The sequence below is a fragment of the Canis aureus genome, chromosome 13 (genome assembly GCF_053574225.1).
Source record: "Canis aureus isolate CA01 chromosome 13, VMU_Caureus_v.1.0, whole genome shotgun sequence".
Classification (NCBI taxonomy): Eukaryota; Metazoa; Chordata; class Mammalia; order Carnivora; family Canidae; genus Canis; species Canis aureus.
In genome coordinates this window covers 56,383,890-56,408,169 of record NC_135623.1, presented here as the reverse complement: position 1 = coordinate 56,408,169, position 24,280 = coordinate 56,383,890, and the positions used below count along the sequence as shown (strand labels likewise).

The following is a 24,280-nucleotide window of genomic DNA, read 5'->3' as shown; positions in this document are numbered from 1 at the left end:
TCCTGTCATTAATCACCATGTTCTTTGCATTCGTAGTACTTGTTATGATCTTTAATCATCTATTTGTATAATTATTTACTTTTATTATTCCTCTATTTCCACTGAAATATCAGCTCCATGAGGATGGGGCCCATGCTTCTTTTGCTCAGAATGGCATATTCAGCTCCCTATGCAGTACCTGGCACACATGATTCTTGAATGAATGAATGAATGAATGAATGAATGAATGAATGAATGAACAAAATAAATGTTTTCACAGAATCTTGATTAAAGTGATACCTATGGGAACCCACACAACAGAAATATATGTCAGGGATGACTTCAGAGAGGGAGATGTCTTTAAGAAAGTATAGACCTGAACCAGAGAGGACCTAAAATGGCAGAGAAGGCCTATTTCAGGTTAAAGCACAAGGCTGGTTCTAATATTAATCCAGAATTTCAAATTCCAAGGAAGCCTACACTACAAATCAAAATCTCATGACACCAGTCACCAGACAGACTCTTCGAGAGGCACTGTGCACCTCTCACCTCTCTCCCTCATCCCCACACCAACAAGGAACATATTTTATTCCCAAGGACTATAGGCAGCTCCCCTATTGCAATGGTGTGTTTTTTTCACTTGAATATCCTGTAATAAAATTTGAAAACTAATGCGCCCCCTCAACACATTTTTAAGTTAACATTTAAACTATTCATCATATTTACAGATGCATATTTTACATGATTCCTTTTTCCTCTTTGAACTCATATTTTCATTCTATTTTGCCCACAGAATTTTATACTGATATAAACCTCTTTAGTCACAAAATATCAACATATTGCAAATCTTGACAAAGAATCATCAAGCAAAAAAAATCAAATTTTATTAAAAATGTGTCTTTCAGTGAGATAAATGAAGCTGCTTCTCTCAATTAGCTGATGCTCCATGAATGAACATTACTTTTTGCTAGAGTAAGACGCTACAGCAGCAATTCTATTTCTACTTACCCTTGTTTTCAGTGTAATTGCTGAGATACCTTGCTCACATAAATACATAGATAGGCATGCAGGGAAGACAAATAGATATGCTTTAGAAGTACTGCTCTCATTTATTTGAGATCTTTCTGATTCTTATATCAAAAATAACAAAGTTTACTATCACCACAAATTATTTTTAATGTCTGAGAGCTGACAGTTCAGTTAGGTCTTCCTTCAATTTTACTGAAAGCAGACAGTTGAACCACCCAACTTGCAAAAGGATGTGTTACCCAGTCAGCCACCCACTTTCTGAAATGTTGAGAAGTATATCAAAAAGTCTCTACAAAGATTAAGCAAGTGACTGTCATTTGTGCATTTTACTCTTTCACTTAAGGGCACTTTGTTTAACCTGATACATACATAAAACGTCAGGAATTACTGCTTCTTTCACTAGATCTTTTTCAATATAATATGTTTTATTAACTGCTTTAATATTATCACACGTTTTAAATCTATTTTAAAATAAAACAACTTTGGAGCTATACACTTAACTCACTTATTAATGGAAAATGTCTGTCATATAAATAGTCCTTGGTATCAAACTAGTCAGCCAAAGCAGGCTTACTTTCTGCCCGAACATATCTGACTTCATTTATTAATTCAAAATAAACATGCTGAGACAAGTCTCTATGACAATAATCCACTACAGATAGACAATATTCCCAGTTTTATCATGAAATAAGACTCTGCCTTTATCATGCCTTATCAAAGGTCACAGGGATCTCCCTCAGCAGAGAACGTTTCTTTGGCAATATCTGGAGTATGGAAAAGACAAGGTCCTTTAGAAAAGGACTTTATTTCTAACTGTCCCTTTACTTGGCACCACGGAAGTTTTTACATCCTGAGCAATGAACCATCCCATTATTTGGGATGGGTAGGAAATAAAGGCTTCTCTAAAGTAGGAGAAGGAAGACTATGAAAGGGAATGAGGAAGAGAGAAACAGTCTTGTTTTCAGACCACCTCTACTCAATTTTAGAAAGGATACATATGAAAGTTGAGAATGGGAAATGAGTTCCTTTAAATCTATGCATGGGTGTGTACCTCTTGGAAAGTCTTCAGGTACCCCAGATTTGAAAACCAGTTGCTGTTGGGAGAAATCTACCATGGGCTGCAGACCAAATCAAAATCCTTCTACGTGATGGATCCAATGGCTGGGGATAATGAGGGACCACCAAGGGTTGTCCTGTCCATATCGCTTGAGACCTGCCACTTAACTTCTGCCCATAATGTGAGCAGTAGCCAAAGGAGTGGGGAGTGCTCTGGGACCACTTACTGCAGTCTGGGAGCAGTTATTCTGGTCACTGGGAGACTATTCTTTTTTCTTGGGGTGGATAAAATGGGGAATATGCTTGCCTCTTGGCACCTATATTTTCAGCTCAGTATCAACCTAAGGGATTTTCTGATTTTATCTTAAAAGATTCAGTCTAAATGAGTTAAAGCAGTTTGTTTCAGTAAATGTAAGCTTTACCCAGAAACTAAGTCTAAATGGGATATCAAATGAACCAAGGTTTTTCATTTGTTTATTAATTGACTTTACAATGCAGTTTTGATATGTCAAACATATTGCATAATAATGCTTAATCCTTGCAATAGCTCTGCAAGGAAGCTTATCAGCTTGGTTGTAGAGTCGTGGAAACTGAGGCTCAGCAAGGGGGCAGACTTACTCACAAACCCTTTGCAGTTTTCACCACGCCATACCATCTCTGTATCCTTCACCCACCGTGCCCGTTACACACGGGAAATGCAGCCCCAAAAGTAAGAAGCAGAAGATACATCTTTCTCTTCTGTGTTCTAGGCATGCTACTCAGGATTGTGAGTCATGTCCCAATTAATTATAGAAATTGGATAGTGTAGAGAAATTAAAATCACATGTAATCCCCAAATCCCATTTTAGCCAATAATCTCAGCCTCTTATTCCATAAGGACTTTTTGAAGAGTTCCTAACAAGTGGCAATATTTGACAGATTCTATTTCTACCACCTTGCTTTCTCAACCCTACCCTTCAGTAGAGATCATAGCATACAGAAGAGAAATTTGAAAGTTAAACAGCAAGAAGAGAGAGAGAGAAAAAAATCCAAGGGTTTAAATTATACACGTATATGGTTAATATGGCAACCGTGATATTAGTCTTCACTTTATAACTTTGGATTATTACTGATTTTAAATGTCATCTTCAATTAAAGTCCACAAACAGGGGTGCCTGGGTGACTCAGTCATTGAGCATCCAGCTCTTGATTTCTGTTTAGGTCATGATCTCAGGGTCTTGGGATCAAGCCCCATGTCCGGCTCCACAGTCAGCAGGGAGCCTTGAGATCCTCTCTCACCCTCTCCCTCTTCCCCACCCCACTGTGTGATCTTTCTCTCTCAAATAAACAAATAAATCTTAAAAAAAAAAATCCACAACCAAATGCCTTGATTATAACCATGGGGTCTAAATACCAAGCTGTTAAGCATTAACTCACTTCAGATCACAAGCCTGCCACACACACCCCTCCCCCTAACATCAGTCCCCCTCATTCTACCTTTGACTTTAGCTGCACACACAGTGGACACTCCTGAGTAGTCTCAGACTCACCTTGCTCTGTCAGTATCCATCCCATGGGCCTTTCTGCTGGGCACTGTGGATAGATAGGGTTTTCTGATGTCATGGGGTAGCCAGTCCACCAAGTGCAGCCTGGGAGTGGTAGGAGGGTGAAGTGTGTTAATATCCCTAGTGTAAGTTGCAAACGATAGGAACGGAAGTTAGTGGATAAGTGCTACACTCATTCATCCTGCACAGCGACAGTTCTAACATATGTTTACTTTTCCAGAGGTTCTGATTAAACCAAGCCTTTATTGCCCATAGTGTAACCTCAATAACAAACTCATCTATTAGCTTTTTTCTTCCTGCTCTCTGGGACTATCTCCCTAATAAAATATGTGCTCCCAAAATTCTTAAACTCTGCTTTGGGGGAACCCAAACTAAGATGTAGAATTTCCAGATGTTATTTACAAATGGCTAATCTCATGGAAATAGCTAAACAAAACAAAACTTAAATAACAAGCAGGTCATTCCAATAAGGCAGTAATTCTCCAGACACCTGGGTGGCCCAGTTGGTTAAGCACCTGCCTTCAGCTCAGGTCATGATCCCAGGGTCTGGGGATGGAGCCCTGTGCACATGGGCTCCCTGCAAAGTGGGGAGTCTGCTTCTCCATCTCCCTCTCCCCTCCACCCCTCTCTTTTGCACCCATGCTTTCTCTTTCTCAAATAAATAAATAAAATCTTAAAAAAACATAATAAGGCAGTAATTCTTGACTCACAGTTGGGAAAGTAGGGGAAAAGAGGGACATGTACCCCAGGAGAAGTGCATTAAGAGTAATCAAGGGGGCTTTTTAAACAACATCCTTGAAATTATGATTTCTCCTTATGGAATATTGCATAATTCCCTCCTTCTGAAAGAAACTCAGCCATATCAAGTTACTGTCTTGTCACCATTACTGATGAGGAAATGTGTTGTGTGGGGCAGAAAAAGAAGGTTGCTGCGGTGACAGCTTTTTAAAGACAAACTTTTTTAGATGCAATTTAGTACATTACTCAATAGTCTTAGCTATTTTTAATTGTAGCTGAATTTAACTCTGGTCCTCTTGTCCTCATGCTTAGATTGTTGGAGCTAAATAAAGAAAAGGCCTAAGCTTCTCTTTCTAGCATTTGTGTAGAACTTGGAAAGTCCTTATCACCTCTCTGGGCCCTTCTGCCTTCCCAAGGAATCAGAGGATGAACATGCCACGGCACTGCACCCCTACTCTGACAGCAAAAAAATTCGTGACCTGTTTTTTCATTTTATTCTTTAAAGAACAGCAAAAATCCCTTTTCCCAGCAACTTTCTGGTTAGAATTTGCCAACTAAGTGTAACCCGGAATTTGCATATAATTCCTTTAGCAACTCTCTAGAAACCTGCAAAATTTACAACTGCGCAAGAGAATGCCACATAAGAGAAAGGAAAAAAAGTTGCAGAAAATACTCAAATCTCTACTCAGAATAAAACATTTTAAACAACAAATTTAAATAAGGCCTTCTGGCATATAGATTTAAACTGGCTTCACAGTAGCCACTCATTGCACAACATTTGAGTTGAAAACTAGTGGTTAGAGGGAATGCTCTAGGCCTGGGCCACGTGGTCTGGGCACCGCAGACATTCGTGGTTGACCACAGCACTCTTTCTCACCAAATCTGGATGGACTTTCTGCATTTTTCCCAACACAGCATTCTAGCTGGCCAAGCTTCCTAAACTCATGAAAGAAAATCAAGAAAGACATATACAGAATAGCATTAAGAATACAATCATGAACAAAATAAAGCCCTTGCCCTCCTAGAGCTAGCTTTTTCTTTTTTTTTTTTTTTAAGATTTTATTTATTTATTCATGAGAGAGAGAGAGAGGCAGAGACAGACACAAAACAGAGGGAGAAGCAGGCTCCATGCAGGGAGCCCAACACTGAGCCCCCCGGGCTGCCCATGGAGCTAACTTCTTGTGCAGGAAGCAAACAATAAATCAATAAACAAATATGCATTTAATATTTGGAGCAGAGTTTGACAGTTTTCTCCTAGGGTATTTTTTTGTTTCTCTCTCAAATTATCAGAGTAATGATTTTTACCTGGACAATTGGCCTCCCACCTAAAAGGCCATATTTCCCAGCCTCCATCATAGTTACGTGTGGCATAAGACTAAGTTCTGACCAATGATATATAAGTAGATGTACTTTGCGGGACTTCCCGGAAGTTTCCTTAAAAGAGAGATGGCCCATCCTTCTTCCTCTTTTCCTCCACCCTGCTGCTGGGAAACTGGATATGATGTCTAGAAACCCAGCAGCCTTATGGAACCAGAGGATTAGAGTCACACCCTAGGCACTGTGTTTTGAAAGGCTGGAAAAAATCTTTAGTCCTCAATAACCATGGAAACACCATACCAGCTCTGGACAGTCCACCTCCAGACTTCTCCTGCTTAAGAAAGAAAGAAATTTCCACTGCTTTCCAAATTTCTGTCATTCATAGCTTAACCTAATCCTAACTGATCATTTTAAAATCCATATGCACACACCATAAATAATATTGTACTAGATACATACTAGTGAAATATATGTCCAAGAAGAGAGGCATAGAAGAGGTTAAAGAAGAGAGGCAGACCACACTGTTTCAATTGGAACAATCAGTTAGAGATTTAAATTTTGACATTTGGCAGGAGTAAAAGTACATATTTTCTCTTGTGGTCATAGATTATATTTATGAGTGGCATCGTTTCTGAAAAGTTGTGGTATTTGCACCAAGTAAATTAATGAATGGTTAAACTGCTATATAAGATTGAGGGATCGTTTTCTGTTTTAAAACAGTTTAACAGAACCATGAATTTCCCATTTGCATTGGGTATTCCAAGGGAACATGTCTCATCTGCATTCTGGCCGTCTTTGTCTTCTTTCATCAAAGCATCAGCACCATTGAAACACCAGTGCTGCAATCCTATCCTCTTGTTTTTTAAAGCACCAAAGCTATGCTTATTTGCATATTAGTTGGCATAAATTTGAATATTAATTTCAATAGGCATTGCCTCTAAATCTAGAAAATAAATACAGCCTGCTGCAATTATACAGATAACCAGTATTTGGGACACATGAGTGCCTAAAAGTTTTAAACCTTCCATATTTAATTATACTCAGATTATACTTAAACACATATACACAAACTCACAGTTGTCGGCTTATAAGTTGTGAACTTGGCAATGAATTTCTTCCCTTAGTCAGGTGTAGTTTCCATTTTGGAAAAACTCGTAATCCAGTTTCAGAAATGTATTGGTCAGGGCCACCCTTTTAATTACAAACAGCCAAAAACCAACTTACAACTGCTCTAAACTGTGAATGTGTTGGCTCACACAGCTCAGAACTCCAAGGGGTTGAGCGGCTTTGGATACAACTGGACTGAGGGTCCAAATGATTCCCCCCCCATCTTTCTGCTCTGCTCTGTCTGACCCCCCAGCTTCGTTCTCAAGCAAATTCCCTCTACACGTGGTAGCAAGATACCCCTGCCAGTCCCAAGCCAATATTGTCCTTGCACCTTATGATCTCAGAATAAAAGCCCTCCCTCTACTTAGCAGTCCCAGAATAAAACTATTTCTGGCCAGCCTCAGGCAGGTGCCTAGACTTCTTGGTACAGCCTTACCAGATTCACATGCAGTTAGGAAGAAATGCTTCCCAAGAGACAATAATGGGAGCTAGCAAAAAAAAAAAAAAAAATAGAAGAAGAAGAAGAAGAAGGAGGAGGAGGAGGAGGAGGAGGAGGAGGAGGAAGAAGAAGAAGAAGAAGAAGGAGGAAGAAGGAGAAGAAAGAAGAAGAAGAAAGAAGAAGAAGAAGAAGAAGAAGAAGAAGAAGAAGAAGAAGAAAGAAGAAGGAGGAGGAGGAGGATGACGACGACGAGGAGGAGGAGGAGGAGGAGGAGGAGGAATGTGTATTCATGAAAGGAACATAATCATTCATTGGCTTTTGCTGAAATGAACATGAAACCAACTTCCTACTAGGCTGGAAAAGCTGTGCCCCTTCTTAGCTGGTCCAGACCGTGACTGTAGAAATCCACTGGGGAGCTGGTGACATGTATTTCTCAAGTGCTTGGTGTTTCTCAAACTTGAACGTGCTTACAAACCACCTGGCATTTTGTGAAAATACAGATTCTGATTCAGTAGGTCTGGGGTGGGCCCAGGACTCTGTAGGTACAAGTTCCCAAGTCACGCTGGTTCTGCTGGTCCCCAGGCCACACTGAGTAGCAAGCCTAGATCCTCTATCACTACTGAAAGTCTCCGACCCCAACAGCACAGCCCCCCTGTCTCTCTTTCTTTAGTTGCATCATCTTTGCCTTGGCATAGCCACGGGGCCCCTGGATAAAGCAGTTTTTACTGCTGCCATCTGGGGTGGGGGGGGTCATCATGGCTAAGGTTCCCCCTGCCTTCATTAATCCCCTGGAAGGGTTTTACTGGTTTCTACTCAGGCTGTACAAGTGTCCCTAGCAGGCAAGCAGCCTTCTGGGTGACTGGCACCTATCGAAGTGGATACACAGTGCTGAGCAATTAGGCCCTGTCGAGGTTTGACTGCCATTTGGTTTGCATTCTTCTAAATTATGGAGAGTTTAGGAAAACCATACCACTGATAGCACTACTTTCTGGACATGCAAAATTACTTGTTTGCATAATTTACCACAATTCATATGTCTTACTCAGCACCTGGGTGTTCTGCTCGTTTAGCATGCAGGTGTATAAAAGATGTATAAGACCTTCTCTGGGACGCTCTCCAGACATAATACTCATCAGCTGCATCCCGAACAAACAGGAATTTCATCTGGGCTTTTGAACAGGACATGAGAACGTGAACACCAAGTGGAACTAGACATTATTTAGCTGAATGTTACGTTTCTGTGCCTTCCTCTCTGCTCTCTTCCACATGTCATAGCCCGATTCCCCTTCTCCCTTGCTCCCCAATTTCACCCACATCCAACACCCCACTTGCTAACTCCGTAAAGGAGCTAGGGGTAAAGGAAAAACCTAGCAGGACTGAAAAGAAAAATCACATCCTGTGTTTTCTCCATATTTAATAAATGCAGGTGAAAATGAACTTCAAGGATGGTCTTAAAGGGAAAGAGAATAACTGAAGGGTCGCACTGGAACAGACAGGAGCAATCCTACCCCTTTGACCTGGGAGACCCCAGGAGTTTACAGGCCAATCGTATTACAGGTACACTTTGCCTGGTGATGCTTTCTTTCTTCTTTCTTCTTTCTTCTTTCTTCTTTCTTCTTTCTTCCTTCTTTCTTTCTTCTTTCTTTCTTTCTTCTTCTTCTCCTTCTCCTTCTCCTTCTCCTTCTCCTCCTTCTCCTTCTCCTTCTCCTTCTCCTTCTCCTTCTCCTTCTTCTTCTTCTTCTTCTTCTCTTCTTTTCCTCTCCCCGAGCCACTGTGAGAAAGAACACATGGGGTTTGTGGGACACCAGCTTGCTCGCTTGCTGCATCCCACCCCAAGGCCCTCAGGTACAGAGTTCCATTTGCTACTCTCTAGCAAATGTTTCTCCAAGAGCCAGGGCTTAGCACATATTGCCCACAAAGAATGGAATGTCAGCCTAGCCAAGTGTTTGATTGCAGGCACTTGCTTGAGGTACAGGGCTCAATTTTTTGTATGGAAAATAAGCCATTCTTGGGAATCAAACATTCATACCACATTTTGTAGAAATCTGATGGGAAACTATGTCTGGGGAAATTTCTGCAACTTAAGATATGCAAATTCGCTATTTGATTGTAATGCCAACCCATGATCCGGTGCTACTCTCCTGCCTCTTATAAGATGAGAGGCTATAAAATCTAGTATATTAAAAATGTATCCACCAAAGTAAAATTAGTGCTCAGCAAATGCTTATTTTTCTAGAATTTTATTTCTCAGATGGATTGGTGTAATTTTTAGTGGTTCATATTGCCAGCCTATAATAAATATATAAACCTATCAAAACCTGATAGAAAAATGTATCAGATAATACACTGTGAGCTAGGGATCAATTCTTCACTAGTCCAAGGGGATGTATCTAGTGACCTAATAGAATGTTTCCAATCCTAATTTCTCTGATTCTGTAAAATCAATTTTTCTATAAACTATAACCACTACATGAGTGTTTCACAAAAACTAATCATATTGGCATAATAGGCATGTCAAGTTACCGTGTAATGGATATTCTGTTTTCCTTTTATTGAAACTAATAGACTAGCATTAAAAGGAATAAAATACTGAAAATGATAACAGTTTATGGCTTTGATTTTTTTCCCCTAGCCTCTTAAATTTGATGGTATAGCATATTGGCTCTCAATCTCCTTTTATGGGTATTTGAGCTTGACCCTGTTAAAAATGATAAAGAAATGGCTATGAAGAAGCATTTCCCGACTATCTGACCCTCAGCAGTGTGGTGGAGAAACAGCCAGGCTGTAGCATCTTCATCTGCGAGGTTCATATGTCAGCTGCTGCTGCTGAGAAGGTTCAGTGAGAGAAAAGAGTTACGACGATAGGCTCCTGCTTTGTAATGTTGACAAATTAGCCGATCTCAGCTCTTCGTTTCAAAAATACTTCTACCCAAGGAGAATGGAATGAAATTGAAGTTGGTCATGCCAACCCAGGATGACCTTGAATGAAATAGATCTCTCTGTTTACCAGGCATACAGATTACACTGGACTCATCAATCAGGAGGCCAACAGTATCACAGATTTATCTCACTAATTTGAACTTTACAGGCTTTGGAAACTAAAGCTTTATGGCTAATTATTGTTGCTGTTGTTGATGTTTAGCGGGATTTGGAAGCCTCTCCCAAAACAGATGGGCCTTCCTCTTTGATACTTAACACAAGTGTGGCTGATAATTAATTCTGTGATTATATATTTAATGATTAACTCCCCTGCTGGGCTATATGTGCTGTGAAGTCAAGAACTGTATTCTTCCTTCTCATCTTAGAGCTCCAGTCATGAGCACAGGTTCTTAGTAGAGGGACTAATTTGCTCAGTATCAGTTTTTACCTGTTGTTCTGTAATAAGTATTAAAATATACAGTAATTCTATCATTAAGTATGTACTAGGTAGATGAATGGATGAGCAAACACTTGGCCATATATTGGAAATGCACTGGGCTTAGAGTCAAGATAAATTGGTGAGCATCCTAACTGCTCTATGCGTTTGTGACTTGGGCAAGTGACTTAAGCTCTCTGAGGTTAAGCTTCTTCACCGTGAAAGGAGAAAAATTACAGATCAAATATGATGCCTATCACATTGTCACTTATCAGTAAATATTTCTTTTTCCTTTATTGAAAGCCTCACTGTCTGATACAATTTTCTACAATGATGAAAATGTTCTGTGTCTGAGCTTCCAATACGGTAGCCGCCAGCCCCACATAGATATTGAGCACTTGAAATGAGACTAGTGCAAACTGAGGAATGAATTTTTAATTTTGTATGATTAAATTTAAATAGCCAAATGTTGCTAGTGGCTACTATATTTGATATACAACCCCGATCTAAAGGGCTCCATAGATTAAAGAAGATTCAAATGGGGGAATTAAATAAAGAGTAGGTTTTAATAGAGCTCTCAAGAACTATTCTGGGGTCTTTGGCACCTAGGATTAATGAGTGCATTCCATTTCCTTTTATGAATCACATAAGGCTGACCAGTTTGCATTGTTTTAGTAGACTGTCCACATTTGGATATTAATTAACGTTTTTAGGGCTTGGGAGAATTCTCATAATTATAACACACATTTGACATGAAATGACTTTATCTTCTTTTCACCCATGAGAGACAGATCACCCCACACGCACACCCCTGGAGAACACTCACCATGCTAGTAGAAATCATCTTATAACAACACATGTCTTCCATCAAAATTGTGAAACTACCAAATGTGTTTTACTTACGGCATAAATAATTTAGAGTCACTTGGACTTTTTTCTAACTTTGGCGAGTAATATTTTAAAGCAATTTTGATTGTCAATTTTTTTAAATTCGGGATTGAAATTTAAATTTGAGGAGAGGGAAACAGATTTTATTCAATTAAATTTTCAGACTGTCATATTAGTCCTTGAGCAGTGGCTAATTGTTCACTTGAGGGAGGATGAAAATGAGGGGATCAATTTTCATTGGATCCCAGAAAAATTAAATGGAAGATCTACTCTGACATTTTACCTGAAAAACTGACATCATTAAAAAAACCTCAGATGACTTTTCTCTATAGCTACCATTTAAACTTGTAGTCATGAGTCATTCACTCACAACACAAAAGCTACCTTGCACTCTAAGCTGATTTTTAAGGAACTATGTATACATGTTAATACCAGAGCTTGTGGTCACTGGAGGAATCAAATGTGTATGGGTTCCAAAACACTCAGGACTGAAATTTCAAAAAGCCAAAAGGAGAGCAAATGCACATTTTTTAATTTATTCAAATTAGTAGTAAAACCAGGATCCTCTGAAGCTAAAACAAGCTTTCTTTTCACCACAATAGTGTGAGAAAGTACCATTAATCCTTAATTGTGCAGGCTTACATGCTGCTGCTCAGGGACAGTAGTATTATAGTAACTATCATTTTGTCCCTTTTTGTTAACTTGTAAGCTTTTTCTTTATGGATACCCAGAACTGACCTTTCAGAATGCGCCTAGATGAAAAATAAGCTTTGAGTCATTGTCACCACTTTAGCTAGAAAAACAGCTCCATTCCAAATCTGGACAAATGAAAGGTGTTGGCTTTATATAGGCAAACCCAACTTTTTAACTGGTTCTCCTCAGAAGCTATTGCACCTGGTTGCCAGGGTCTTGCTGATGGAAAGCCAAAGTAGAAAACATTACCGGGTAGCTAGCTCCCCACATACCCACAGTTAATTATTACTCCAATGGACAGTGGTTCATGAGATTATATACTTTACAACATGATTAACTCCGTGCTCATCAATCCCATTTTTTTTTATCAGAAATGTTGCCGCAAATGTGGCATAAATTTCCTGGGGACAGCATTCAGTTCCACCTTATTATGCAGCAGTGCTTTCAGAGATAGGAGGTACTACAGCTAATCCTAATTTAATTTCAGAAGAAGAAGTGAGCTCTCTGGCTTGCTACAAGCCGAATTCCATTTCTGATACTATCCACAATTCTAACTGGGACAGGCTAGAAATACCTGTGTGAATTGTGGTACCAAAGAAGAACCCTGAATCTGCGATAAAAGTGCAGAGTCTCCAAAATTTCCTGACACTGTCAAGTCTGTGCCTGAAACCAAGGCAGCTGGATCCCACAGCACCGTGTACACATGGCTATCAGCATTCGTCCACCATCAGAATCTACTATGAAGAGCATCAGTCCTATCTTCGAGAGCTCACAATTCCCAGAACCAAGGCGCTGGCCTTTCAGGAGAGAACTTGGTGTTCAGAGAAGTCCCTCTCTATTAGAGGAAATAAATAAGTTGATGCCTTTTTAATCTGAGCAGATGCATGGAGTTTCCTATGGGGAATTCTCACAGGGATGTTTTTACTTGGATGTTTTTCTGCAAGAGAAAAGGAAGAGCCTGGTGTCCTGGACCGAAAGCACAGGCTTTTCATTAACTTGTGATGAATATATACGTATCAAATACGCATCCACTTAAAGAGGAGGAAATTATCCTCTTGGTTCATTGGACCAAGCAGGGACTCTCAGTACCATTGGGCTTTAACAGAGTCTCAGCAACTCCAAAACTGAAGAAATTCTCCAGGACCATGGACATTATTTAGCCTTTCTGTTACCTAGGATCCACACCAGGAAAATTGTGTGCAAACACAAATCAGATATTCTTCTGGGATTTGTTTGCTGGATGTCACTTGGCAAGAATTCCCATAGCATCAAAATTATGCTTGGAGAAAAAAAATGACTCAAAGTGAACCGTGCTGTTTTTTGCAGGAACAAAGCAATATAAAAAATAAAGCCTGTGACAAACTATTCTCCTCCCTGCTGCTACTCTTTTATCACAGGCATCTTCTTTCAGCTTGTTGGCCAGCCTTAATGTGAAAAAGCTTCTTGGGCCAACACTGCTACAGTTTCTGCTTCTAGAAGATGTCTAAAGATGCTGAAGCTCACAAACAAAAATTCTTTATATAAGTATATATTTGTGAGTGTGTGCACATGCACATGTGGAAGCTATGAATACCTCACATAACTTTGTTAACTGAAAATAACTAAGGTTGAAGCATCTGAAATTAAAGCTGCTCATTCGTCCCTCCGTGTCTTTGGAAAACTTTACAAAACATTGTTCAATTGTTAATCTAGAAAAATAAACATTCAAGAAGGGGTTCAAAAAAAGATTTAAAAGAATAAAGGAGAATATGCTATGCACCAGATTTTTAAACTTAATATAAAACTGCAATAAAAAAGTGTGGTGCTGGCACAAGAATAAATGACTAGACCAATAGAGCATGATCATGGACAAAAAAAATCCTGCTCATGTGTGTGCAAGTGTGTAATGTATTCCATGATAACGTTAACATTGTGTGATAGAATGGAAAGAGTTACGGACTTTAAAATCAGACAAATTCAAACCTGGATTTGAATTCCAGTTTTACCACTGCTTAGCTGTGTGCTTTTGAGCAAGTTAATACTCTTACTAAATATTAGTCACCTAAATCTAATGGATGTGGGGAGATATATCTTGAAAGGTGTGAGGATTTGAGAACCAAGTGATAATTGTATGTATCAATCTAGGCTTTTAGTTACAGAGACATACTCTGGCTAACTTGGGAAGAATGGGAATTTATTCGAGGCTGTTGTTTTGCTTACAAAATTTGTGGGAGGGTTGAAGAGTCAGGCTTGGGAAAAGGAGACCAAAGAAGGTAGGGCAGCAGCCAGAACAGCAGAAATCTAAGGCAGCAGAGAGCATGTGAAGACTCCCAGCCCCACACTGAACGGTTGGCTGCTTACAGCTAACACTGCCCCATTTACTCCTGGAAAGTAGGAATTGAATTGTAGACATCACATATCCAATGGCCTTTGCTCGCTCCACCTACTGTGAATCAACAGATCCAGTTGTGAAATCTAAGCAGATTCATGGATTGGTTGAGCCTTGACCACATGTTCCTAACCGAAGTGCAGAGGAGGCCGGGAAAATAAGTTCTCGGCATTTTCAAGTCTTATAGTCAAGGCAAGCTCCTCTCCTTGGTCAAGGTTCCTAAGATAGAGAATTTACAAACACAGGAACTTCTGACCCAGAGTGATCTAGAAGATGCACAAGTTCCTTACACAATGTATCAAAGCTCGTGACATGTAACAGACACAGCACATGGTGACTCTGAATATTTTCACAAATCAGTGGGAGAAAGCAACAACCCATCATTCAACAAATGGTGCTGAGACCACTGGTTATTTGGAAGGGAAAAAAAATCTACAATTCACCAAACTAAATTCCAACTGGATTAAAGATTTTTAAAAGAAATCAATCTGTAAGAAAAAAAAATCACATGTCACACTATATCCATCTGTGCAGCCTCCTGATTTGGGAGAGAAATGAGAAAGGAGGCTCATCCAAGTGCAGTGGGTTTTCTAATGATGTTTCCTCTATTTCTGGAAACACAGGAGGTAATCCTGAACAACTTAGAGCCAAACCAATATGCTCTGCTTTTAATTCTGCATTGACCCCCAATCAGAAGTGCTTCTCTTTCCTTTACTGGAAATAAAGTATTGAAGTAACTACTCCTATGCTCAACTTCCACAAGTCTTTCTTAGGATCACTCAGTCAGCATTGCAGAAGATATTACCAAGAGTGGTCTAATGGTCTGGAGTCCATGTTTCCACAAAATGGTAGGTTCCAGGTAGGCAAGGGCCTTGTTTTATGCACCTTTGTGTCCCACTCTGCTTGCCTCAATCCTTTGAACAGTAGAGGCTATCGATGGATGGATGAGTGAGGAAGAAAACTGAATTGCTGGTTAACTGTTTTGAAATGTCTGAGAATGGTTACAGTTTTGAGCACTAACTCAGATCAAGTAATCCTCCATTTCCTTTCCTTTAGAAGAACAAGTGCACTTAACATTGTTTACTCCTCTAAAACTTCATGTAACATCAAAGATTGATCGTTCCGGGTTTGATGAAATAATTCATAGCTGACAACTCTTAAATTCACAGATGGACAGCTTTCCAGAATGCCTACAACTCTTTTGTCCTCTCTTATTTAGAATCCTTACTGTTCCCAATTTTGATCTGCTGCTCTATATCAAGCTCTGGACAGCTACTCAAAGATGAGAGAGGCTGGTCAGAAATTTTCCTTTGCAAGGTGTATTTCTTGTTAGTCACATTTTTCTTCTTAATTTACTGCTTTGCATTGTTGTTACAATAGATGTGTTACCTGAAACATTAACTTCCACATGACTGAAGTGATTCTTGCTTTTCCTTTGGCTCTCTTAAAGATTCTGATAGTATTTATTTAAGTTGAGAGATCACTTTGAGATTCTTGGATGCAAATAACTATAAATATGTATATTACTATTGCTGCTATTGCAAAAAGGAGGGTACTCCATTTCTTATATATACAATAATTTCATTTTTAAATGTTAGGAACAAAAATACTGTTAACCATGATACATCCCTAAATAACACATGAATAAGGATTCACTGTTTCTGAAAAATTCTACTCAGCTCTCAACCTGAAAAAGGCCAGTTGCTGCCCTCTCTGATTCATCTCTGAGAATGAAAGGAACCAAAAGTCAGTTCCCTTTAGTACAAACTCTCTTTCATATTTTATTTGCTAATGTACAGCTAATATCTAAATTAAGAACATGCTTACAAGAAAGGTTAGGAACTTCTTCACTCCAATCCATTAGGAAGTCCAATTTTGATTGAAATTTTAAATAACTTTTGATAATTAATGCATCTTGGCTTTTGGATTTCAAATAAGATGAAAGAATCTATTTTCTTTCTGATTCAGAGTTACAGAAGATTTAGCCCAGTCAAAAGATTCCAGAGTTCCCTTCAGTGAAACACTTTGGGGAATTCCCTCATTCTCACAAGGTCAACATATATTGATCATATACTCATGGCACCAAAGTTTAAATGATCAAAGTGCTGAACTATATTATGATTAGGTCAAGGGTCAGCAAACCTCTTCTGTAAAGATCCAGATAGTAAATACTTTAAGATTTACCTACCAAATCTACCATAATAGTGCAAAAGCAGCCACAGACAATACATAAAGAACTGAAGGTAGCTATGTTCCAATAAAACTTTATTTATAAACACTAAAATTTGAATTTCACAGAAATTTCATGTGACGTGAAATATTATTTTCCTTTTGACTTTTTTCAAGATGTAAATGTCATTCTCAGCCCATGAGTAATATAAAAATAGATATCTGGCCATATTTAAGCAGCAGGCCACACTTTGTTGACTCTGACTTGAAATGAATGGGGATAAATTTCTTGAGAGGCTTTCACCAAATAGCTTATAATATTGAAGTCCAACCTTTGCCATATCTTCCATAATAAAAGCTCAAATTCTTTCCATTTATGCTATGCATTCATTAAACAGAAGGGTGTAGCTTTAGATGTACTGATATTAAATGCTCCCCAAGGGACACGTATAGAATAGGCTCGCATTTGTGTTTGAAAAGGAAAACTGTAGGGCACCTGGGTGGCTCAGTTGGTTAAGCATCAGACTGTTGACTTTGGCTCAGGTCATGATCTCAAGATCATGAGATTGAGCCTTGTACCAGTCTCCGCACAGAGCATGGAGACTGCTTGGGATTCTCTCCCTCTCCCTCTGCCCTTCCCTGCCCCCCCAGCTCATATATGCATTCTCTTTCTCTCTTTCTCTCTCTCTCTCTCTCACACACACACAAATAATAAATAAATAAATAAATAAATAAATAAATAAATAAATAAATAAATAAATAAACTAAAAAGGAAAAAAAAATATTATATATATATATGCTTCTCTATGCAAAGAACAGTAGTTGGCTCCAAAGAGAGAATTAGAGGACAAAGAGAGGGACAAGAGTGAGCAGGTGACTTAAATTTTACTCTATGCCATTTTGTACCTTTGGCTTTTGTACCACTTATATGAACGCATGTTTAAAATAATACATTAATTTTTAAAAATTTAAAAATGTTGAAAAGAATGACTAGAGGGATCCTAAAATCAGTACCTAATATTCTCCAAATTAAAGGTTGGGGCCCAGAGCAAAAGTATAAATGAAGGTCCTGATCCAAATGATTCAAATTCACATCTCTTAAATCCAATTTTGCTGTCTCTTGTCATCTGTTTTGCATTCCAGCTTTGCATCATCTACTAATCTGGAGATCTGAATTTCTGTCATTTCACTCCTTGCAATCTGTAGTTGAATTGACGGAGATTCAGTGATTCCCACAGCTCCTTTCGTCAGCTAGAGGCCCTCTTATAAAATATACATGGGAAGAATGGTAGGAGGGAAGTAAAGTAGGAAGGAAGGAAGGGAAGAAGGGAGGGAAGGATGGAGGAAGAAGAAATGAAGAAAGAGAGAGTATGCAACAGAGACCCTATGTAGGTCTAGAAAACCTAAAGTAGTTACTATCTGAGCCTTTATAGACAAGTTTGCCAACCTCCCCTGGGTCTTGAAACAACCATGAGGGTAAATTATACCTTAAAAGTCCAGGCCCTAAAAGAAATCAGGAGCTCAAGGAGAGCTTTTCGGTTTGCTGTGTTCACTATAATGCTGCATAACAAATCTTCCCAAATCTTGGCTGAAAATAATAATGCTATAGTGTATGCACCTGTGGGTGGGCTGGGCCCACTGGAGCACTTCTTCCCACCTTGGGTGGTCTCACTCAGGCATCTGTGGGTGGGTTGAAGGAGTCCTAATATATGAGGCAAGGCTAGCCCAGTTTGCGCTACACTGTAGGTCTGCAGCCTGCATCTCTAGCACTGCCTCTCATTCTCCTTAGGCCACTGGGCTAGCCAGGACATGCTCTTCTTGGGGCAGTGACAGAGGCCAAAGAGTGCTGAAATGGGCAGCAGGTCTTAGGGGCCTCTGGGAACTCACAGGCTCTCATTGACTTCCCCTGCAGGGCCCTGGTCCACGCAAGGCACGTGGCCCAGCCCAAAGTAAAGCAGCAGGGAGATACTCTCCCCGCAGCAAGGGGCCACCTAGTCACTGGACAAGGATGGGACTAGAGAGGATGGGGAGCCCGGGCCAGTAATGCAAACTGAAATTTAGTTCAATACTTTGCACCAACACGTGCCAGGCACTCTTCTAAGGGCTGGGGATCTGTGGGCAAAAAAAACTAACAATCATCCCTGCAGTAGGATTTGGATTCTAGTGGAGTGTGGAAGGGATTTAATGCTCAATGCAGCTTCCTTCTTGGCCATTTTGTTCTATTTCACTGGGGGATGAATGAGTTCAATGGTATGTTTGCTTTAGAAGGTGGGAATCATCTAGCCTTGGTCGTCTCTATGTCCCCCAGTACCCAGTACTGGGCTTCAGGCAACGTAAGTGCTCAATTAAAAGGGAAAGGGAGTGAATGAAGCATTTTCTAGCTCTCTTTTCTGGGCATCACTGAATCTCCATCAATTCATCCACAGATTGGAACGAGTGAAATGACAGAAATTCAGATCTCCTGATTAGAGACGATGCAAAGCTGGGACACAGAACAAATGACAAGTGACAGTGAAACTGGATTTAAGAGAATTTGAATCATTTGAATGAGAGAGCCCACAGATAGCACATGCTGCTCAGCATAGAAAAATCGGTCATCTCTCCCAGACCAATTACCATGCAGCCTACGAGACATGGGATAGAAACAGAGTCTTCGTCAGGGAAGAATTTGGGTGGATTTGTGAGGACTGGTGTTATTATGCAGCACCCAGATGCTGACAAAGAGGGGGGCCCGTGCCCACAACAGGGTGGCAGACCCAAGCTTAGTACGTTATGCTCAGTAGTGGGGAAGACTTTGGCCTTCCCTGGGTAAACCAAACGTGGCCCCATCACACAGCAGAGACTTGGCTGGCCAGTGGCACAGTGCTGCTGCCACCAGAGTGGCCTGGGAGCTATTGCCTGCAGAGGACCAGGGCCACTGTGCAGAGGCAGTCCTGGGCGGCAAGATTGCTCTGGACAGGGAGTCAGAGGTTTTCGCTCCAGCCCAGATGCACTTCCTGAGAAAGGTTCCCTGATCTTAGTTTCTTCATCTGTGAAATAGGCATTATGATAGTTGCCCTATTTACAGTAATCACAGGATTTCAAGGAGATTGGAAGAAATGGCAAGGATAAAAATAAACCAAAACGAGGCCAACTCAGGGAAGATGAGTAGGATTTGGTCTTGTCTTGAGCTAGCCATTGATATTCTGCATTTGAGAACAGGATAGAATGCATGGGGTACAGAAAACTTCAGAACCATGAATAAGATTGCTTTCAAAGTTGAAAGACACGCTTCACTTAGGGAAAAAATTAACTGTGAGGAATGATTTTTGGAAGTTTGAAGAGTAGAAGTTTCAGAAACCCAATTCCTCTTGGGAGAGTAATAAATATGGGACACAAATTCCTGTTAATGATGATTAAAGTAGAGTGTGAAAGACTCCAAAATACCCCCTTTTTAAATAAAAGAGAACAAAGGGATTAAGATGGGGAGGGGGGCAGAGGGCAAGGAGGCCAAAGATTAATGTTAAAAAAACAAACTTGTTCTTTTCCTCAAATGGTTGTGATCTTAGACATGAGGTGGACAGAGACAGGCTGGTCCCCAGCCCAGTGATTCCCTTTCCCTTGTAAACTATTAGTGGTGTCTGCAGGGGCACCTGTCTTGAGAATGGCTCTGTGGGCTCTTCTCTGACTGGGCCACAGCCCTTCATGAGCTATCACCTGTCTCCCCTTTTATCTCAAGCCTGCCTCTTCCTCTCCCTGACCTGTGGGACACAGTGAGGAGGAGGGATGGAGTGTCCTAGTGATATGGAAACAACTTAATACATCCACTGAGTTGAAAGTGATAATAACAACAAAATTCATGCAATCCATGAAAGCACAGAGTTGGGTAGTAAAACTGAATAAATCATTTCTCTTTATAAGGCAAATTCTACCAACTACTACCCAGACCATAACATACGGAGAGCGTTGCTCTTCACCTGGATGCACCTGCCCCCCTAAAAATGAAGTGCCTGGCCACCTCCGAGATTTATGCAAATGCAGGCAGTATTTATGCATCTGGGAGATACATCAAAAGATCAGAAGGTATCTCCAGGCATGAGTTACAAGGCCTCTAAAAGCAATGACTCTTTTATAGGGTTTTGGATTGTGGTGATTTTCCGTAAATCCTGCCCAAGTCACACAATAGGCCAAGAGCAATTAACATTAATTAAACAATCCCCATAAAAAGGTTGCTGTGCTGACACATTGATAACCTCTAAATGCACTTAGGCTGCTAACATTCTTGAGGGTGTTCTTCAGCCACACGAGGGGTGCTGGGCCAGCTGGCTCCCACTGCCCCGGGGTGACTGTATACATGCCTGTAACACCCCACAGCTCCCTACACTCAGCCAGGTGGTGCTCCCTACACTCAGCCACCTGGGGATCTTGTGAAAACGAGGTTCTGATTCAGTAGGTCTGGAGTGGGGCCCAAGAGTCTGCATTTGCAACAAGTTTCCTGGTGATAGCAAGGTTGTTCACCCCCAGACCATGCTTTGAGAAGCAACATTGTTCCAGAGCCCACAAAAAAAGGACCCAAGTGGGGTGGCCTGGGTTTACAGACAGTGAGAACAACCCAAACCATATCCAGGGGCTTTCTAGTGTGCTGGCCCTTCTAACCTACTTTTCTAACCCACAGGAAGCTATAAACAATGAGAAATAAGCAAGCAGTACATTATGCAGACACCAGAGTTAACCTCAAAGTCATTGCAGATCCTGGAAGCCGGATCCTCTATTGAAAGGAGCAGGGAGGAAAAAACCACTTCTGAGAAAGCAGAGTCCTGAAAGGCCTCCATTCCCAGGTCCTCTGTATTTTGCACCTGCCTGGTAGAGGAGTCACTGAGGGGAAGCCACCGCCCACCATTATGAGGGGCTTTGAGGTGCGGCTTTTTCAGACACGGAAGGGTCGGGAACCAGAATGCGAGCCTCTCAGTGGAGCTGGGCACCCTTGTCTCTGGGCACAGCCTCAGGGCTCTGTCTTTACTCCATGGGGCACAAGGAAGGAACTGGATTTAAAGACTGGCATGTGGCCAATGATGAGGGCCTGGGTGGAGGTGAGGGGCGGGGTGCGGTAGAGGCAGGAAGTGCGTGTGTGTGGAGAGAAGGGGTGGGAAGAATGAGTAGTGGGTACAACATGGAATGAGCAAAGGCCAAACATTCTTTTTTTAATAGCCCCAGGGGCACCTAGATGGCTCAGTCAGTTAAGCATCCCACTCTTGACTTGGGCTCAGGTCATGATCTCAGGGTCATGAGATCAAACCCACCGTTGTCTTCTACTGAAGATTCTCTCTCCCTCTCCCCCTCCCTGTCCAATGCCCCCTTTAAAAATAAATAAAATAAAATTAATAAATAAAGGCCCAGAAGCTTTGGCAGGAACTGACTGACTGGAGTGGTAACGGCAGGGAGGAGCCCACCCAAGTGGGGTAGCCGCAGGAAGGAAGAGCACCCCCTCAGTGCTGGGGACAGAGAAGTTAGAGAAAATAGTACAGAGAAAAGGAGAGAGAAGTTAGGAAGATCTCAGGGCCCCTCTCCGGGAGCAGATGTGAGGTTTGTAGCAGCCCTATAAAACCGTAGGCCAACCGGTCATAAAATTATATTATGATATTATAATGATGTGGCTGCAGAAAGCATCAGTAACAATGTGTTGCCTGTGGACAGTTTCCATTTTAATCCAGTAATGATGTGATTGAAATGAGAAGTGTGCCATGAGGCCCCAGAAAGGGTGTGCTTTTCTTAAAGTAACCTTGTAGCAATTTCCTGACCCAAAGTAAATTCAAGCAAGGAAAAAATTGGACAAGGAAAAGGGGAATGTTCACTTGGGTGGGTGAGCCCCCAGAAGAGGAGACAGGAGGCCCGAGGAAGAGGCCCTGGGGGCCATCTTCACACAGAGAGTTCTGGAGACACCTCAGAGACTAGAATCATCAGACCAAGAAATTTGCCCTTGAGTCTATGGCCTTTCCTTTTTCTTCTCACTGACACCCTTCCTCTGTAACATTTTCAGTGCACTCAAGCCAAGTCAGCTATTTATAGAGCAAGAACAATTTTACCACAGGGTGTGGTGTTTAATTTGAAGAGACGTCAAAGAGTGAGGGGCAGATGGCTGGACAGGCAGTGCCTCTCAATGACCTTGATAGGGGCACCCAAGCCCACTGCCTCATCCTGAGTTTTGCAGACCCAGAAATGTCATCTGATGAAAGAGTCTTGAATTGATCAAGCTCTGGAAAAGGATAAATTGATAAGCCAGGTGCCTGCTTATTAATTTCTAACGGATCTCTGGGGTGGCTTGTGAAACAAGACAAGTTGCCAGTTCAGATGATTATTTCTGGAAGGTTGTTCAATTCAAGAGACTCAATTATATATCACAGGATCACTTAAAATTGCAGGTTCTCAAATCTTAAAGCTTAAAAGAAAAGAAAGCAATTCTCAAAACACTCCTTCCTCAAATCCTACTGAAAGAAAGACCATTCTTGTTCACCCCACTGTACCATCCACAAATTTAGGAGACCATTCTCCTAATGCATCTTTAACTGGTTATTGTATTCGTTTCCTAGATCTACCATAATATGGTACCACAAACCTCGAGGTACAAATTGTAAAAAAAAAAGTTTTGGAAGCTTGAAGTCAGAAGTTAAGGTATTGGCAGGAAGGACCATGTTTCTCTGAAAGCTGTAAGGGAATTCTTCTTTGCTTCCTCCTGGCTTCCTTCTGCTGGCTTTCTGGCAAACATCAGGGTCCCTTGGCATGTGGCTGTATCACTCTAACCTTTGCTTCTGTCTGTCTGTGGGTCTGTCACTGTGCCTCTTCTCTTCAAGGACACTGGCTGTATTAGATTAGAAGCCTACCCTACAGCAGTATCTACAGCAACCCTAAAACCAAACAAAGTCACACTCTAAGGTACTAGGGATTAAGACTCCAACATATCTTTTTGGGGGGGCATAACTCAACCCATAATAGTTATACTCAGGTCTGGTTTGATTACATATTACACATTAATTCAGCATCTGAAGCTAGCTACCATGTGGGCAGGTATCGAAGGAACTATGGGTAAAGCCAATCCCTGCCTTCAAGGATCCCACAGTCTATTAGAGGAGCCAGACACTGGAAAGCTTACTTGACATTCTCCCTCAAGTCTGCAGGAGAAAATTTAAAATATATCAATGCCCAGGTTCTACTCCTGACCTCTGGAATGAGGCCCAGCAGTATTAGTATATATTAACAGTTCCCCAGGTGTGATGGTAAATTTCATATGTCAACTTGACTGGGCCTCGGGGTACCCAGATATTTGGTCAAACGATATTCTGGGTGTTTTTGTGAGGGTAGGTCTCATCCAGTCAACAGAAGTCCTGAATAGAACAAAAAGGCTCATGCCTCCATTAAGAGGGACTTTTTCCTGTCTGACTGCCTTCATGCTGAGACATCATTTTTTCTCCCTACCTTCGAACATGAACTGAAACAGTGGCTCTTACTGGGTCTCCAGTCTGGCTTCAAAATGGAACTATGCCATGGACTCTCCAGGGTCTTCAGCTTGCTAATTGCAGATCTTGGGACTTGTCAGCCTCCATGATCGTGTAAGCCAATTCCTA

The 24,280-nt window shown here is 41.0% G+C and overlaps 1 protein-coding gene across 3 annotated transcripts in view; it reads right to left on the bottom strand.

Moving 5' to 3' along the window:
* LOC144282547 (uncharacterized) overlaps positions 1 to 24,280 on the bottom strand; it is a 74,439-nt gene that overhangs the window by 5,888 nt on the left and 44,271 nt on the right. For 2 of the 3 annotated variants that reach the window (XR_013351018.1, XR_013351017.1), the window contains one exon: positions 3,594 to 8,980. Coding sequence is in view for 1 of the 3 variants with exons in the window: in XM_077846364.1 (XP_077702490.1) it covers positions 8,761 to 8,980 (220 nt within the window). In the remaining 2 variants the exon portion in view is untranslated. Of the gene's footprint in view, positions 1 to 3,593; positions 8,981 to 24,280 lie in introns of those variants that run through there. The other variant, XM_077846364.1, reaches the window with a different exon arrangement.